This window comes from Schistocerca gregaria, chromosome 7 (assembly GCF_023897955.1).
Source record: "Schistocerca gregaria isolate iqSchGreg1 chromosome 7, iqSchGreg1.2, whole genome shotgun sequence".
Classification (NCBI taxonomy): domain Eukaryota; kingdom Metazoa; phylum Arthropoda; class Insecta; order Orthoptera; family Acrididae; genus Schistocerca; species Schistocerca gregaria.
The window spans coordinates 301,205,606-301,223,475 of NC_064926.1; the positions used below are offsets into that span (position 1 = coordinate 301,205,606).

At 38.4% G+C, this 17,870-nt stretch overlaps 1 protein-coding gene across 5 annotated transcripts in view; it reads left to right on the plus strand.

Moving 5' to 3' along the window:
• LOC126282042 (fat-like cadherin-related tumor suppressor homolog) overlaps nt 1–17,870 on the plus strand; it is a 1,587,586-nt gene that overhangs the window by 1,488,494 nt on the left and 81,222 nt on the right. For all 5 annotated transcript variants that reach the window (XM_049981457.1, XM_049981458.1, XM_049981459.1 and 2 more), the window contains 6 exons: nt 4,827–5,063; nt 5,149–5,349; nt 5,465–5,659; nt 6,971–7,276; nt 13,626–13,834; nt 15,186–15,330. In XM_049981457.1, coding sequence (XP_049837414.1) covers nt 4,827–5,063; nt 5,149–5,349; nt 5,465–5,659; nt 6,971–7,276; nt 13,626–13,834; nt 15,186–15,330 — 1,293 coding nt within the window. The remainder of the gene's footprint in view (nt 1–4,826; nt 5,064–5,148; nt 5,350–5,464; nt 5,660–6,970; nt 7,277–13,625; nt 13,835–15,185; nt 15,331–17,870) is intronic.

A 17,870-nucleotide genomic window follows, 5' to 3' on the forward strand; every position in this document is an offset into this window, starting at 1 on the left:
GTTGCTTCCCAACATGCAGTAACCACTCCTTTGTGCCATAAAGAAGTACCAGCCACTCGCCTAGCTGCCGACATCAGGAAAACTAAGCAAGGCAACCATCTACGAAGATGACGTTACCACAGATACAAATACTTGATGGTCACCAAAATGTCAGGAACTCTGACTGACACATCATTGATGGCCAACCTGTCCAGACACTAGTCGACTCAGGGCTGTCTTTTCTGTCCTGTCAGATGATTATCATCAACAGCCAAAAAAGACTAGGTTCCATGATACAAAAGTGATTGTGCTAAAAGTTGCAGATGGGAAATAAATCCAGCTGACAGGAATGTGCACTACAAGAATAATTATCAGTGACAGAGGAGAGCCCTATGAATTTTGTCATTTTAACAGAATTTAGTTATAATGTTATTCTCAGATGGGACTTTTTCCAGGCATCAGAAGCAGCCATAGACTGTAGAAGATCAGAGCTGCAGATTTACTATGCTATTTCAACAAGCACACATAACAAAGATTGCTCTGGGTGATTGTTTGCTATTGTAGACATTGTTGTCCTGCCATCATCAACAAGTCAAGTTCCAGCCATCAACTGAGATGCTCGGTTAAAATGTAAGTTTTGTCTTGAATTGCAAGAAGCTACTCAGACTCAATATTTGTCTTGAGCAGCCACAACATATCACTAAAGATTTGTGCTTAGGTACACCTGAACCACTCCAGGAAGTGTAGCTTAGTGACATTGACAAAGAACTGTGCTCTGTCACCATTACAGACCACACAGTGTAGGAAGCTGCTATCAAATTATCAATAGAATCTGGCCCGGCCAATGGACAACATCAATGAGTGACAGCTGTTATGTGCCAATTTTAAATGCTTTTAAATTCAGACTGGAGAAAAGACAGACCAAGTGACCCATGGTAAAATAAATTATGGACATTGAGGTCACCCACCAATTAGCCAGCACTCATGTGGAGAGTTACCAGCTGACCAACAGATAATTTGGGAGGAAGTGAAGAAGAAACTGCAATAGGACATCAGAGATTCCTTGGTCCTCTCCTTAAGGCCTTGTGAAGAAGAAGAATGTGGCACATATGTGTCAACTGAACAAATTTGTGATGGACAATGTCTGTCCATTGTGGCACATTGATGACACTCTAGACTGCTTGAAAAGATGAAATTATATGTCAACTATGGACATGCAGACAGGCTACTAGCCAGTTGAGATTGAGGTTGAGCAGGAAAACACAACCTTCATAACTCCTAAGAGTTTCCAGTTATGTTGTTTGTGCTGTACAACACTAGAGCCACCTTAGAATGTATGATGGACAACCTGTTACAACACCTTAAATGAACAATGTATCTTTATTATCTGGATGACATTTTCATATTTTTGAAGACATTTGAGAAACGTCTAAGCCACCTGAAAACCATGTTGAAGTGTATTCAGACTGCAGATCTCTGTCTAAATCCAAGAAAGTGCCTCTTTGCCACCCAAGAAATAAAAATCTGGGTATGTAGAGAATGGTGATGGATTCTGTCCTGTCCAGAGAAAGTGAGAGCAGTCACACATTTTCCAGCTCCTCAACACATTTGTAATGTGAGAAAATTTCTCAGAATGGGCTCATGTTACCAGCAATTCATAAAGGATTTCTGCACTTGGGCATTTACCTTACAGAATTATTACAGGGAAATATCAAATGTTCCTGGAACAAGGTGCAAGAAAGAGCTTTCCTTGTCTTTAAGAAGATGTTACCGTCTTCTCCAGTCCTAGCATTATATGATGTGAGACAGAATTTCACGCCGACAGTCCCATAAGGATTAGGCTGGTACTAGTGCAAATACAGAAAGACACTGAAAATGTGATAGCATATGCTTCATGTGTACTCTCCAGGTCAGGGATGAATTACTCTACAACTAAGAAAGTGTTCCTTGCACCTGTTTGAGTCATCAAAAAGTTTAGCCATATTTATTTGGCAGTCCATTCACCACTGTGACAGACTGCAATTCCCTATGCTGTCTGACTAGCCTGAAGGATCCATAACATCGACTGGTGAGATAGGTGCTGAGACTTCAGGACTACAACATCATGCCAAGTGGTTGCAAATGCAAGGACAATGAATGCATTTCAAGGAATCCTTTGGAGGAATGGAGTGAGGATGAAATGACATTTGTGTTGAACATAAGGGTAGATCCAGAACTAATGAAAACCAAAGAAAACTCAAGAAAGAGGAGCTGGCCAAAGAAGAATTCCACTTAACAAGCAGATCATGGTTGTAAGAGGAATAATGATCCAATAACCAACAGAGTGGAAATGGTTGCTTCTCATCCCAGCTCATTTGCAGCTGACTATCCTGAAGTATTTACTCACTGCTCCAGTATCTGATCCTCTATGATTTGTGAAGACTCTAAAAAGAATCAGATACAGTTATCACTGGCCAGGTCCCTACCAATCCACTAGATGCTATGTGAGCCACTGTAAGGAGTGCCAGTGACTGAATCTCAAGCTGAAATGACCTCCATAGCATTTGGTATTGATCTCTCCTGCAACAGTGCCATTCCACTGAGATGAAATCCTCTTGGGGAGGTTCCCAAAGTCTCGAAATGGGATTCAGTGGATTGTAGTCTGCACTTACTACCTCACCCAACTGTGCTCTCATCAAAGCTGTGTGAATCTGAAACTCCAGAAATTGAAAAGTTACTTGACTGTGGAAAAGTTTTCCAGTCAAGACTAGTATCATAGGTAATTTCATGTTGCAATCTCATCCACAGGATGAAAACTGTGTACCACCCACACATGAATGGCCTCACAGAGATAATAAGATAAAATGCTGCCCATTGTGACATTTGCATACTACACAGCAAGGCAAGATGCCACAGGCTTCACAATGATCTTTGCACTCCACGACTGTGAGGCTAAAACCGCCATGGATACACTGTTCCCGTTCCAGCCAGATGATACTCAATATGATTATGTTAAACACCTTATCACTAGAACCAAAGAAGCAAGGCATCTGATGTACAAACAGAACCTGGATGCCCAGGAGAAAGACAGAGTGTTTTAACAGCCAATGAGATACAGCTAGGGAGCCTTGGTATGGATTTCTACTTCTGTGCATAAAGTAGGACTAGTGGAAAAGTTGCAAAAGCACTACTGTCAGCTGTAGTATATCCTTAATTGCTTGTCAGGCATCATATACAAAGTCCAGGATAATAACCCTTTATCAAGAAGACAGAAGCGCAGAGATTTCATCTGGGTCCTCTGCATGAAGTCCTATGACAGAGAGTCAAGAAGTGTAATCAATTGCTGGAATTTCGAAGAAACTGAATACCAACTTAATAATTGTGAAGCTTCGACAGGAGATGCTACCTTCAAATGCTCATCATAGTGAAGAGGATGTGCAGTGTGGCATAACCATTAACAGCATTGGCTGGCTTACTGCTGATCACAAGCATTCTTTTATTTACAGTTTATCATTTCTGGAAGGTTCTCGAAATTTCTTATGTTTGCATGTTCTGTAATAATCAACGTTCATGTAAACACTAGCAAACTCTGTTCGGCAATTCAGTTTTGTTGAGGCTGTATATTGGTGGTAATAATGAAGATGCATTCATTTAGTGCTAAGTGTTGTATATCATTCACGACCCTGCTTTTCGATTTGGATTTGAGTGTGATTATGATGTGACTGTGTTGTAATGCACCTTACTTACTGAGAAAGGTAGAATATTTACTAATGACAATGAAGTTGGGCATTAGTCCCAATGCCAGTTAGGCAATAATGTGAATAAACAATCATTTGGAGCAACATCAGTCATTCATGAATCAAAATGTTACTCTTTTTCTAGTATAGAAGTGGGTGATGAGAATAGACTGAGGAAAGTGTGGAATGTGACAATATTACAGTCAAATCTCAAATCATTTATAGAAAGGGGAAGGTGATAAAAGAGAATGTTATTATTTTGATTGTACTTTACAAACTGCTGCTGTAGGTGGTGTAGTAACCAAACCCAAGTAACACTAATATGGCTTTATTCACAAATCTCTGAACAATAACAGAAATAAGCCTGTTGTGACTCCACATGTGGCAAGATGAAACAATCATACAGACGGTGCAACATAAGTGGCACATAGAACAATTGATGTGAGCAGTACAAATTAAAAGGTGATTCACTGGTAGATGTGGCACAGACCGTGCCGTGTGCACGCTTCCTACAGTTGGCCTCTAATGACCATCCCGCTGATACAGTTGGTAGTTGATTTAAGTACACGCGTGTGGTGACACTACACTCACACTCACTAATAGCAGGATGCAGCAGTTGAGATATAGCAGTAGAAAGGGCCAATCTGGACTTATTTAATGAATTTGCTCATGTCTGGCATGGTAATTGACTTTCTTTTCTTACAACATTGAAGCTAGCATAGTAGGCCTCTTTACTAAAATGTGTTAAGCTAGCTCAGTAGATAATGATATTTATTCAAGCAATGGGACAACAGTAAATGGAAGGTCTCAGATTATTACTATCTGTCCTTGCATGTTGAATTCCATTTTCTGTATTATTATTTACTTCTGTAAATGTATGCATTCACTTTTTCTACAAGAGAAATTAACTTGCACAAGGGCTTTGGGAGCAGTATATTTATGGGGATTTCACATAACACATTTAGCAGCCTAAACAATCTAGTCTTTTGTGAGCTTATTTGAAACTGGTTGTGTGTAACACAAAAGCTGCTGCAAGGAAAAAATATTTTTAAGCATTTTACGTGCTTCAAATTTAAATGACTGTATTTTATTTTTGTACTTCAATGTTTTAGAATATGTTTTTGCATGCAGGTGTAATATATGTTGTTGATGAGCTGGATTATGAACAAAAGAAGCAGTATGAGCTGACCATACGTGCTACAGACAGTGTATCTGGAGTTTATGCAGAAGTACCAGTCAGTATTCTTGTTCAAGATGTCAATGACTGTCCTCCAGAATTTAGCAGTGACAGTTATAATATTTCTGTCTCTGAAGCTTCACCATTTGGCACTTCTGTTCTCCGAGTGTCTGCCAGAGACAATGACACAGGTAAAATAGCACAGACTATTAAGAAACAGTCAAAATATAAGAAGACTTCACTGAGAATCTAGAAACTTTTTTTTATTTCCTGCAGGCATTAACCAGAAGATTCGATATCAGATTCAGAGCGATTCCAGCAATTCATCAGAATTTTTTCATATTGATTCAGATGATGGATCTATCTATCTCAAGCAGTCATTAGATCATGAGATTCATGACAGTCACCACTTTACAATTATTGCAATGGATGCTGGGGTTCCAAGTCTCTCAAGTACTGCACATGTTTGGGTTTCTGGTCAGTTTCATTTGATTCTTTTCTTAACCAAATGTAAAAGTAAACTTAAAGTATTTGTATATCTAATTATTTTATTGATAATTTCATTTCTGAAGATTTTTTATTTCTGTTTCAGTTATCGATATGAATGATAACCCACCAAAATTCGAGCAACCATCATATGTATGCTCGCTCTCTGAACATGCTCAAAGAGGACAGTTCATCACTGTTGTTAAAGCAAGTGATCCTGACTATGTTGATCATGAAAGACTAAGCTACACAATTGTTGGAGGAAATGAGCAACAGACATTCTCCATTGATTCTGCTACAGGTGTGCTTTATCGTCATTTTTCAGTCAGTGTATTTTGATATACAATTTTCCTGGAAAAATTAAGCTAATTCACATGTTACATTGTTGATTGTGGTAATATATAGTCACAGCTTGTCATCTGCATAGGATTTGTCTGTACTTTATCTATATTAATTTCATGTAGTGGATTGTTCCATGGCCATGGAGATTTGCTCTGCAGTTTGGTCCTACAATAAAAGAGAGAGAGAGAAAGAGAGGGAGGGAGGGAAAGGGAGCATAACCTTTTATGTTTGTCGTAGGAGCGTGCTAGGGGGTGTATTGTGTGTGTGTGTGTGTGTGTGTGTGTGTGTGTGTGTGTGTGTGTCGGGGATGGGGGGAAGCAGTATTGAAGAGGAAACAGCAGAGACTAATGGATATGAGAATCCATAGATCCATAACATCTACATCTACATCTACATCCATACTCCGCAAGCCACCTGACGGTGTGTGGCGGAGGGTACCCTGAGTACCTCTATCGGTTCTCCCTTCTATTCCAGTCTTGTATTGTATGTGGAAAGAAGGATTGTCGGTATGCTTCTGTGTGGGCTCTAATCCTAAACCTAGCTCCAGTTCGCTAGGGGAATGGTGGACAGCAGAGAGAAATCAGAACCTGGTGGGCTGAAACAGAATGAGTGCAGGGATAGATGTTGCAATACAGGGACTAGTGACAATTGAGACAGGGTGATTGTGCGGCCAAAAGATTTGTTGCTGAGACAGTTTCCACCTATAAAATTAAGAGAAGCTGATGCTGATTGGGAAAACAGATACCACAAGTCGTGAAATAACCACTTACATTGAAAAACATGCTTTGATATCGGGTGGTCTTATTTTCTCTTGTTTGCAGTCCCACAGGAGGCATTCTTACAGATAGATAGTTTATTGATGGCCATACTCACATGAAAAGCTATACCATAATTGCAGTGGAATTACTATATGATTTGGGGACTTTATGGATGGCCGTGTTTCTTATATATCATAGGCTGAACTATCTTTGATTAATAACCACGTCAGATTGTGGCCAAGAGCAAGTTTGTTAGCATTTGTAACATTTGTGTTTCATTAACTCATCTATGTGAAGCAGAAGAATCACAGTCCCTGTTTTAAAAGGAAGACATAACCATGTTAGAACCCTTAAGATGACATGTTTGTTTTATTTAATGTGTAATGTGTACAATTTTTATTTCCTGAGAATCATCACCTGGTCTACATTCTTTTTTCCTCATAAATAGCAATGAAAACTCTATTAATTTAGTTGTGCTTACAAAAAGGATTTAATAAATTCTTTGTTTGTAGGTGTGATCTCACTGATAAATATGCAGAACTTTGCGGAGAAACAGGAAAGCATTTTAAATATCTCAGTCACAGATGGAGTCTACACAAGTTTTACCAGAGTACGTATTATCATACTGCCAGCAAACAGACATAATCCTGCTTTTCCCAAGATTCAGTTTGAAGTTACAGTACCAGAGAATCAACCACGTGGAACACTGGTAACAAAAGTCACAGCCACAGATAAAGATTTTGGCAAATATGGTGAAGTTGCATACTCCATTCCATCTGATTTACTGAAAGAAATTTTTGAAGTCAACAAAAAGACAGGTAAGTCTATGAAAAAGTGTTTTCCAATAGATGTGTGTGACCTTTTCTTTGCTAGAAGTTAGTGTGATCATATTTTTATTGAAATATTTAGGTAAGTGCATATAATTGACAATTTTCTCTTCATAGCCTGTAATGAAAAATGCTTTTGGTAAATGGTTATGGACTTAGGGTTTACCTGCGGAAGAGTGAATAGATCTGTACATAGTTACAGAAACTTTGTAATAACTGTACTCCTAAGTTTAATCCATGTTTTTTTTTCTCACCACTATTCTTTAAATTGAACTGTTACATCCCTCTTATATGTGTTAAGTTTTATATAACACAAGTAGGCACCTATTCATAACCTTAAATAAACAAAGATAGTAAAAAAAATAATTTACCCTTTGACATTAGACCAGAATAAAGTTACAACAGATGAAAACATCGTTATTGTTTATTATCTGTACTCATTTTCATTGGCGAGTCCCAGAAAAAAATCGAAAAACGTTATAACGGAATTGCTCCAAATTGTTTGTTATATAACCTTCATTTATGTCTTACTCCTTAAAAAACATTAGAAAAATAGTAAATATGGTAAGTAATGATATAATGAAAAGAATAGTTGCCACTCACCATGTAGCGGAAATGCTGAGTTGCAGAAAGGCGTAACAAACATACTGTCAGAGTTAGCTTTTGACCAACAAGGCCTGTGTCAAAAGTAGACAACATACACATGTGCACACTCTCAGGCAAGTGCAACTCACATTAACATGAACACAGTCTCTGGCAGCTGGATCCAGACTGCGAGCAGAAAGGTGTTATTGGAGAGGAAACTGGGTGGGGGTAAGGACGAATCTGGGGCAGAGAGGGGGAGAGACTGAAGGGTAGGGATTGGAGGACAGTAAAGTGCTGCTGCAAGTGTGCAGGGACGAGGTGGTGAGTGTGGCAACTAGGTGCATTCAAGAGATTAGACGGAGAGCAAGGGAGGGGGGGGGGGGGGGGGGGGTTAGCGGATAAGGAGAGAAGTAAAAACACTGGGTGCATTGGTGAAATAGAGGGCTGTGTAGTGCTTTAATGGGAACAGGGAAGGGCTAGATGGGTAAAGGCAATGACTAACAGAGGTTGACGCCAGGAGGGTTACAGGAATGTAGGATATATTGTGGGGAGAGTTCCCAACTGCACAGTTCAGAAAAGCTTGTGTTGATGTTAGGGATCTAGATGGCACAGGCTGTGAAGCAGTCATTGCAATGAAGGACATCATACTGGGCAGCATACTCAGCAAGAGGGTGGTCCAGTTGTATCTTGGCCACAGTTTGACAGTGGCTATTCATGCAGACAGACAGCTTTTTGGTTGTTGTGCCCATATAGAATGCAGCACAGTGGTAGCAGCTCAGCTTGCAGATCATATGACGGGTTTCACAGGTAGCCCTACCTTTGATGGGATACGTCATGTTTGTGACAGTGCTGTAGTAGGTGGTGGTGGAATGTAATTATACACTTATAAATGTAGGACTAATAGCAGAAATACTGTAGCTAATATTAAAGTATATACATAAGTGAACTCATTTTTTTGTTTTGTTTTTTTGTGTTGTGTGTGTAATGTTGCAGCTGGTTCATGTGCACCTAACCATTTGATTTCTAGCTCCTTTGCTTCCTTAGTAAATTAAAGAACATTTTTAGCAAACATTCTACTTTATTCATTTAAAAAAATACTGTTAGAATACTGAGGTTTCAATGACACTGCTCCAGAATACGGAACACTACTGAAAGATGGACCCATTTCCTGTTTGCAACATTTCTTGTTGATGAATGGCAATAGGGGTGAGAGGGTTCAAATTCAGGACTGAATGTGCATCACTTGGTTATGTTTCAACAGTTTGTGCATTTCAACAATGGAGCTTCTGCTGGTACTTCACTTCTGTATTGTGGGATCTCAAAGATTGCCTACCAGATGTTGATGCAAATAACATGCTATTTAATGGAAGGCTTCCTAATTTTGCTGATTTCAGGCAACTGAGGACTGGAGTGAAACTGTTTAAACTATACTGCTTCAAGGTATTTGATAGAATAAGAAGCGAAATGGGAAATGCATCCAACATGTAACACATCATTACATCTCAATTTAATTTCCTGCCAGCAAAGCATTAAATGAGAGCTCTGTATCTTATTTTCACATATATATGGCAGATTTTTGTGCCAAATATAAATGAAACATCGATGCAGCAGGACCAGCTAACGAAATAGCTGCTTTCATATTCAGTAGATAGGGCTGATGAAGAACACTAACACAGAGCACCATTTGGATATTTTGAATTTTCGTTTTTAATGTATGGGATAATAGATCCTTATGGAAACAATGAAGTAATATTGAGGATATTTATGACAATTACAATATGCTTTCAGTAAATTGAAGATGATGAAAAACAACTTATGGTCGAGTGTACGTGAAGCAGACTGTCAGATTCAGCTATCTTGTCGACAACTGATAAATTTGACTTCAATGACATTATCAATGAGTTTGCTGCACTCAAAGCAAGGAAACAGAAAGTAAAATTATAATAAGAACACAAATCTTGGAAAGGAATGTATTCTCAACACATAATTATAGCCCTTTTTCCTTTATTTCCTATAAGTAATTTAATAGATGCAAATAAAAACTGTTCTTTGTTATACAACGCGGTAAAATCAATATACAGTATCTGTCATGGAGAATAAGACATAGATTTTGTTTTACTTTCAGTTCTCGTAGAAAGTTGGACGGTTTGTAATTCATTTACTGCACTCATACATTTAATTTGTTTGGTGCAATATTTTTCTTCTGTATAGCTCATTAATGTAATATTCATGAATAATGCTTCATTTTTATTAAAACTGCTTTACAAATTACCTGTTTAGAAAAAATTGAAGAAAGATAATTTTCTGTAGGGAGGAGGCTGGTTTGAGGGGGAGAGGATGCAGCTTTAGCATTTCTGCCAGGGTGCAGGATCACCTTGGTATGGCTCTGGCTACAGACCTAGCCACCTAGCCCCAAGTGTTTTGCAGACAAATGGACAGGAGGGCAAGAAGGGGAAAGAGGAAGCAGGATTCATGGGGCTGTGGGGAAAGGAGTGTTACGCATGAACATTTCCTTTCCAGGAGCCCACCTGAGTTGGCCCTATGTTAAGCTATGTTGAGGGGCAAAGCGGAGAAAGTGACACTGCTTGATCATATCACTGTGACTACAGTTTTACGATCAGTGTGCCACTTGGCACTGGTTGAATGATTCAGCTACTGACAGCACAGAGTAACATTCAGTCTCTGCAACAGAGCAGTGTAAATGGGGCCTGCATCACTTGCATTACATCAGTGTCATGTCATACTCAAACTTTGATGTAATACTGAAAAGAACACACCAAATAAAATTATATTACAAAATTTCTGGTGTGGCCTAAGAATGAGCTGACCCTGGGGTCATTATTTACAGAAAAATAGGGTTAAAGTCAGTTCATTTGCTTCTCTCCAGCAGCTGCAAATATCACATTTATTTTCTCATTTTTCTCATAAATGTCTTTCCTATTTACAGGTTCTGGATGTTAGAATGTAGTATCTGTACATTCATATGAGCATCTCTTGACTCTCTTCCTATTGTTCCTATTTAATAGCTGATTTGTGGGTACTCCTTTTCTCAAACAGTATTTGTGTTTATCATGGCCACAATCTTAATTGATTCCACTGTGAGTACTTACTCAAACATTGTATACTGTATAAACTAAATAAAATTCTTTTTTGTCTCGTTTCACAAAATTTTATTTTTGTTGACCTAGTTTTTGGGTTGTAATGAGATTTTCCAATACACAACTGCTTCCAAAGCTGGCTTCCAAGCAAAGGTGAACGAGTCAACTGCTTTAATCTATCACTTATTGACTTAAACTATACAGATTATATCTGTGGACTGTTTTAATTTTGAAAAAGTTACTTCTGTGAACATTCATTACAATAACATTTAGTCCAACTTTTATGGAATATTCTATCAGTTCTTGGAGGGACATAGACGTATTATGAATGGAATGTGCTGCATTAATGTTCCACAATATTTATTTCATATTTTGTTGCAAATTGTATTTCAGCTGTCTATGCCATTATCAGACAGTTTAAGACAGAACACATATTCTATTCGTCAGAAAGAGTTTCTAGGTGTACAGAGACTCTTGTTTCTAAAAATATATGAAGATTCACAGATTATGCACCTATATGAAAAACACAACAGTTCAATGCTTCAATCTGACATGTTTACAAAACAAGAAAAATTATGTATTGTTAGTTTTACCCAGTCGATTTTGGGATGAGGAGGCGTACCAGCTCCACAGGATTAACAACGAGGGTTGCTGTGTGCTGGCCCACCTGGATGTGATTTTCAGGCAGTTTCCCCAATTACTTTTGCATGAAGCAGTTGAGGTACACTTATTCTGATCAGGAGTAATGGGGTGGTGACAGAAAGGACATCCAGCCCCCCCCCCCCCCCCCCTTGAACTAACCATGTCAAATCGCCTATAACAATGCCAATCCTGCACTGATGCAGAACAAAGGCAAAAGATAAAGGAGAAGATGTAATGAATGTTTTTGATTCTAAAGACATGAGTATAAATCCACTGTTTGATTCAACTACATATATTGTGCTATGTAGTTACACAGGTACTGTACACAAAATGATGAACAGTAATAAATATAATGAAATACATTCAAAGAAGGTATGATGTGTACAAATAAACCTCATATTATATTCTACTCAGAGATTGAAATATGTAACTATAAATGCGAAAACAGTACAACAAGTGAGTACTGACAGACTGATATGGTATATGGACAGAGATACAGAGATTGGTGAATGTGAGGAATGGTATACAGTATATATTTGTGTTTCTGATCCAAGCAATGTTTTGCAAAGCCAAAAGTCAAATTCATTCTTTTATGAACATCACTGAGACCAGAGGCACAAGTATGTATTTAAGACAGAAGTCCTATAAATAGAGGGAAATGCTGTGAAGATGACTCTATTAGAAGTATTAACCCTCTATTGCTTTGTGTTGCTATTTGACAACCAACTGTAACTTTATGTATAATGTTGAAGAACACACTCAACAAATACAGTCTGGCTGTATTGAGCTACACTGTGTTCAGCATCCTTATCTTGAAAGAAATAGCTGATAATCAATAATCTTTGCTAAAGGTTGAATGTACACAAACACACAGATCTAGTTAGATTCTTAATGTTTCCATATTCTATGTTCAGCCTCTCGCATGGTATTTTGTGCATCAGATCCTAGACCCAGATAGTTTAAAACTAACATTGATTTCCTAAAAAAAAGTTGTGCAGTAGAGGGTTAAAATGATTTACTACTGAACGAGCAGACTCAGTTCAATTCTTCATCCCTTTTAGATAATGTTGTAACTCCTATCTGGGAGTGAAGCAAATAACAGTTTTGGAGTCTAGGGATCATTACTCAAAAATATATAACTACACAAATACTAATTTACTTTACCGACAACATGATTGATGTGCTCTTAGCTCTGTTCCAGTGCACTTAGTAATATTTGGAGTTAATGTTATTCTAATGAATTTTATGAGGTTGTACTATACAGACATAACTGTTTTGTAATTAAAATAGTCAACAGAGAATACTTTAATAGTTTGTGTAGATGTGATGGATTAAAGGAGGTGACATGTTTATGTTTCATTGAGTGCCATCTTTGGAGTATGTTACGAACTGTAAAATAAGCTTACAACCCAAACCTAGGTCAAAAATAAAGTTTTGTGAAATAATGAGCATTTAGTTCATACAAAGCATTAGTATTTTGGATAGGTCAGCCGCACCATGGGAATTTTTAGAAGAATGCCATATAAATTTTTGCTTGTTTGAAAATCAGTGTAATATAATTAATGGTGTCTTGAAATTTGTTATTTATATTGAAAAGAGTGTATTTATAGGACACCATAAAAATGGCAGGGCTTGTACATGGGAACTGTATCACTCGAATGTTTTCTTTCCTGAGCACAACAGAGGTAAACATCAGGAGAAAACGTTTTTAGAACTAGGGAAAACAAAGGAAAAACCTGATCAGTTATTCCTCACCACAATGTAGAGACTTTCTTTTATTTTTAAAATTCTTTTTATGGTGCTTTTAACAGATTTTTCATACTTAACTGTAGTATTTACTGTAACTTACATAACAGGCAGTTAACAGTCTCCATTGTTATTATGTTAGAATCTTTGTCTAAATTACATGACTTCTATAAAAGCAGGATGGCAAAATTTCAAATCTCTGTTTCATCTAACAGATCATTAATAAATAATTTGCAGGTATACTTATCACGTTGCTTGTTAATTTTCAGGAGAGATATTCACTAAACGGAGTTTGGACAGAGAAGAGCAGAAGCTTTATGAGCTTCCAGTAATGGCAACAGATGGTGGTGGACGGTCAGGGTTTATTATTGTTAGAGTGAAAGTTGGAGACTTGAATGACAATGCTCCATCTTTCCTTCTACGAGAATATAAGGCCACAATTCCTGGCAATCTGACACTCAAATCACCTTTCCTAAAGGTAATTACAAATAAATTATATGGCACTGAATATCTGACTCTTCCTTAGGGGAACAATAATCCATTGTAACTCTGTGAAGTGCCCCCCTCCCCTCCCCCCTCTCTCTCTCCTATAGTTAATTTTACTTCCTATTAATTCCCAATTTTTAAAAACCTTATATAGTGAACCAGTAAGCCTGAAATTCATCACAATAAATTTCTGCTCAATTTAAAAATTATTAGAATTGGATAATGATATCTAACACTGAAAAGGAAAGCAGCCTGAAGCATCTGTCCAACGTACTTTCATCAATATGGGGGTGACACACTTCTTATGTGGCACCACAGCATCAGTTCTTGAACATTTTCATCTGCAGTCATGCATTTTCTTGCTGAAGAATACAAGAACATATTCAGCTAAAAGAAATAAGCAATTTAACAACAGTCCTTCCATTCTGTACAGATACCTTAAGTAAGATGGGATATAAGATGGAATTAGGCCAATGTTCAACCAAAAATTTAAGAAATTCTCTTTTCAGTGAAACATAACACTAGTTTGAGAGTATTTTGGCATATATATAATGTACCCTGTGAACGCAGTGAAAATTACATAGGGCATACAATCTTTATGGTTTTCAAGCACTGTAATGAGCATAAATGGTACGTAAGGTTCGCAAACTTTGAGTAGGTCTCAGTGTGAGACTTATATAATAAAAGATGCAGTACAAAAGTGCATATATATGAGTACATTTAAGATAGATGGTGGCTATAATGTTAATGGCATTTGACGATGGGCACTAGAGTTGGAACATTCACAAAGAGCAAAAATTTAAAACTTAATTGAAAATGGGAAACATAGTGCTGGAGGTGGCCTTTGTTCCCCTTCTGCTCCACAATTTCTGGCTAGGAGAGATATGGGAGTGAACTCTGTGTCCTCCTGTGCCGATTTCCTGCCATTGCATATGCAAATCATTACTCTCAGATGATTCATTCTACTCGGACATTGAACTTTTGCTCCTTTATAATTAGTGACATTGCTAAAGACCACTTCAACACAGAAATTAATTCAGTGAACTGTGTGGATCTTGAGACAGAATTTCATAAGAGGCCAAAAAAATTATGTTTACCATTTTATTAATTACATTACAATGGAAGAATCATACTGTGGAGGTTTAATCATTTTTTAGAAACATAAACCTATAATGTGATGAAGTGTTTTTCACATAATATTTTTTATGAATATTTGTGTATTTATGGCTTCTCATTATATACCTATTTGTACTTACTCCATAGTCATTAAAAAGTGATCATTTTAACACAGATTCACTGTAACTCTCATTTTATGTAAAACAATATAATTATTGTTATTTCAGGTCAAAGCAGTGGATAGAGATGATGACATGGCCGCTGAGATAGAATATTCAATTTATGAGACACAAGGATCAGAAACCAAGGAACTCTTCTCCATTGACAAACATAAAGGAACTATCTCTCTTGCAAAAAATGCTACATCATGGGGTAAGCCAACTAATTTTATTTATGTAATGACTGCTTGGCATATTATCTATTTGAACTGCATCTTATTTATTTTTATTTTTGGACACACACACACACACACACACACACACACACACACACACACACACACACACACACAGGACAGGAGTCCACTGCTCCCAGCAGTCGGCTATGTGGGTAGCAGGGTCTGTGTGGCGTGGTCTGGCAGTGTTTTAGGTTAGATGGCCTCGGGCAAGTACAGAAAAGGCAACAGCCTCAAAGGGTGCGGGGCAAAGTCAGGACACGCGGGGACCAAGCAGCAATCGGTATTGTAATTGTGAACTGTCGAAGCTGCATTGGTAAAGTACCGGAACTTCAAGCGCTGATAGAAAGCACTGAAGCTGAAATTGTTGTAGCTACGGAAAGCTGGCTGAAGCCAAAGATAAATTCTGGTGAAATTTTTACAAAGGCACAGATGGTGTTTAGAAAAGATTGCATGCAACCAGTGGTGGCATGTTTGTCACTATTAGTAGTAGTTTATCCTGTAGTGAAATAGAAGTGGTTGCTTCCTGTGAATTATTATGGGTGGAGGTTATACTCAACAAATGTGCTAGGTTAATAATTGGCTCCTTTTACTGACCTCCCAACTTGGCAGCATTAGTGGCAGAACAACTGAGAGAAAATCTGGAGTACATTTCACATAAATTTCCTCAGCATGTTATAGTCTTAAGTGGAGATTCCAATTTACCAAATATAGACTGGGACACTCAGATGTTCAGGACGGGTGGTAGGGATAGAGCATCGAGTGACATTATACTGAGTACAGTATCCAAAAATTACCTCGAGCAATTAAAACAGAGAACCGACTCATGGAGATAACATCTTGGGCCTACTGATAACAAACAGACCTGAACGTTTCAACTCTGTAAGTGCAGAACAGGGAACCAGTGATCGTAAGGCTGTTGTAGCATCCCTGAATATGGAAGTAAATAGGAATATAAAAAAAGGGAAGAAGGTTCACCTGTTTAGTAGGAGTAATAGGAGGCAGATTTCAGACTACATAACAGATCAAAATGAAAATTTCTGTTCTGACACTGACAATGTTGAGTGTTTATGGAAAAAGTTCAAGGCAATCGTAAAATGTGTTTTAGACAGGTACGTGCCGTGTAAAACTGTGAGGGACGGGAAAAACCCACCGTGGGGTTCAACAACAAAGTTAGGCAACTACTGCAAAAGCAAAGAGAGCTTCACTGCAAGTTTAAACGTAGCCAACGCCTCTCAGACAAACAGAAGCTAAACAATGTCAAAGTTAGTGGAAGGAGGGCTATGCATGAACTGTTCAGTGAATTCAAAAGTAAAATTCTGTGTACCGACTAGGAAGTTCTGGACTTATGTTAAATCAGTAAGTGGATCGAAACAACATATCCAGACACTCTGGGATGATAATGGCATTGAAACAGAGGATGACACGCATAAAGCTGAAATACTAAACACCTTTTTCCAAAGCTGTTTCACAGAGGAAGACCGCACTGCAGTTCCTTCTCTCAATCCTCGCACAAACAAAAAAGTGGCTGACATCAAAATAAGTGTCCAAGGAATAGAAAAGCAACTGGAATCACTCAACAGATTAAAGTCCACTGGACCTGACTGGATACCAATTCGGTTCTTGCCCCCCTTCTAACAGCCGTGTACCGCAAGTCTCTAGAGGAACGGAAGGTTCAAAATGATTGGAAAAGAGCACAGGTAGTCACAGTTTTCAAGAAGGATCGTCGAGCAGATGCGCAAAACTATAGGCCTATATCTCTGACATCGATCTGTTGTACAATTTTAGAACATGTTTTTTGCTCGCGTATCATGTCATTTCTGAAAACCCAGACTCTGCTCTGTAGGAATCAACATGGATTCTGGAAACAGCAATCATGTGAGACCCAACTCACTTTATTTGTTCATGAGACCCAGAAAACGTTAGATACAGGCTCACAGGTAGATGCCATTTTCCTTGACTTACGGAAGGCATTCGATACAGTTCCACACTGTCACCTGATAAACAAAGTAAGAGTCTACGAAATATCAGATCAGCTGTGTGGCTGGGTTGAAGAGTTTTTAGCAAACAGAACACAGCATGTGACTTCGTAGGCTTTCCCGGCGTAATAAGTCTTGAAAATCTCTTCGGGTTTGCTGCCGGATCCTAAAATCAACTTGACTCGATATTTCGGCGATCCAACTGGTCGCCATCTTCAGGAGAATGCTGCTTGCTGATGAGTCCCGCTGAGAACCAACGCCTGGCTGCAAAACGACGTCCTATACAGCCCACCGTGCAGTACACGGCGCGTGCGCCGCCCGTCACAGTTGCTGCCCTCCAAGATAGGGAAGGGGCGCCGCCCCTGGAAGAACTTTGCGGCAACGATATATCGCACTCATGGTCGCACCGAAGAACGTTCAATTTTGATGCGGGATAGTACCGGATTCCACGTCCTGCTAAGAGGAAACCCATTGTCTCTATTGATTAAATTATCCGCCAACCTAATTTCAATTGCCTCTTTATAAACACTATTCCAAAA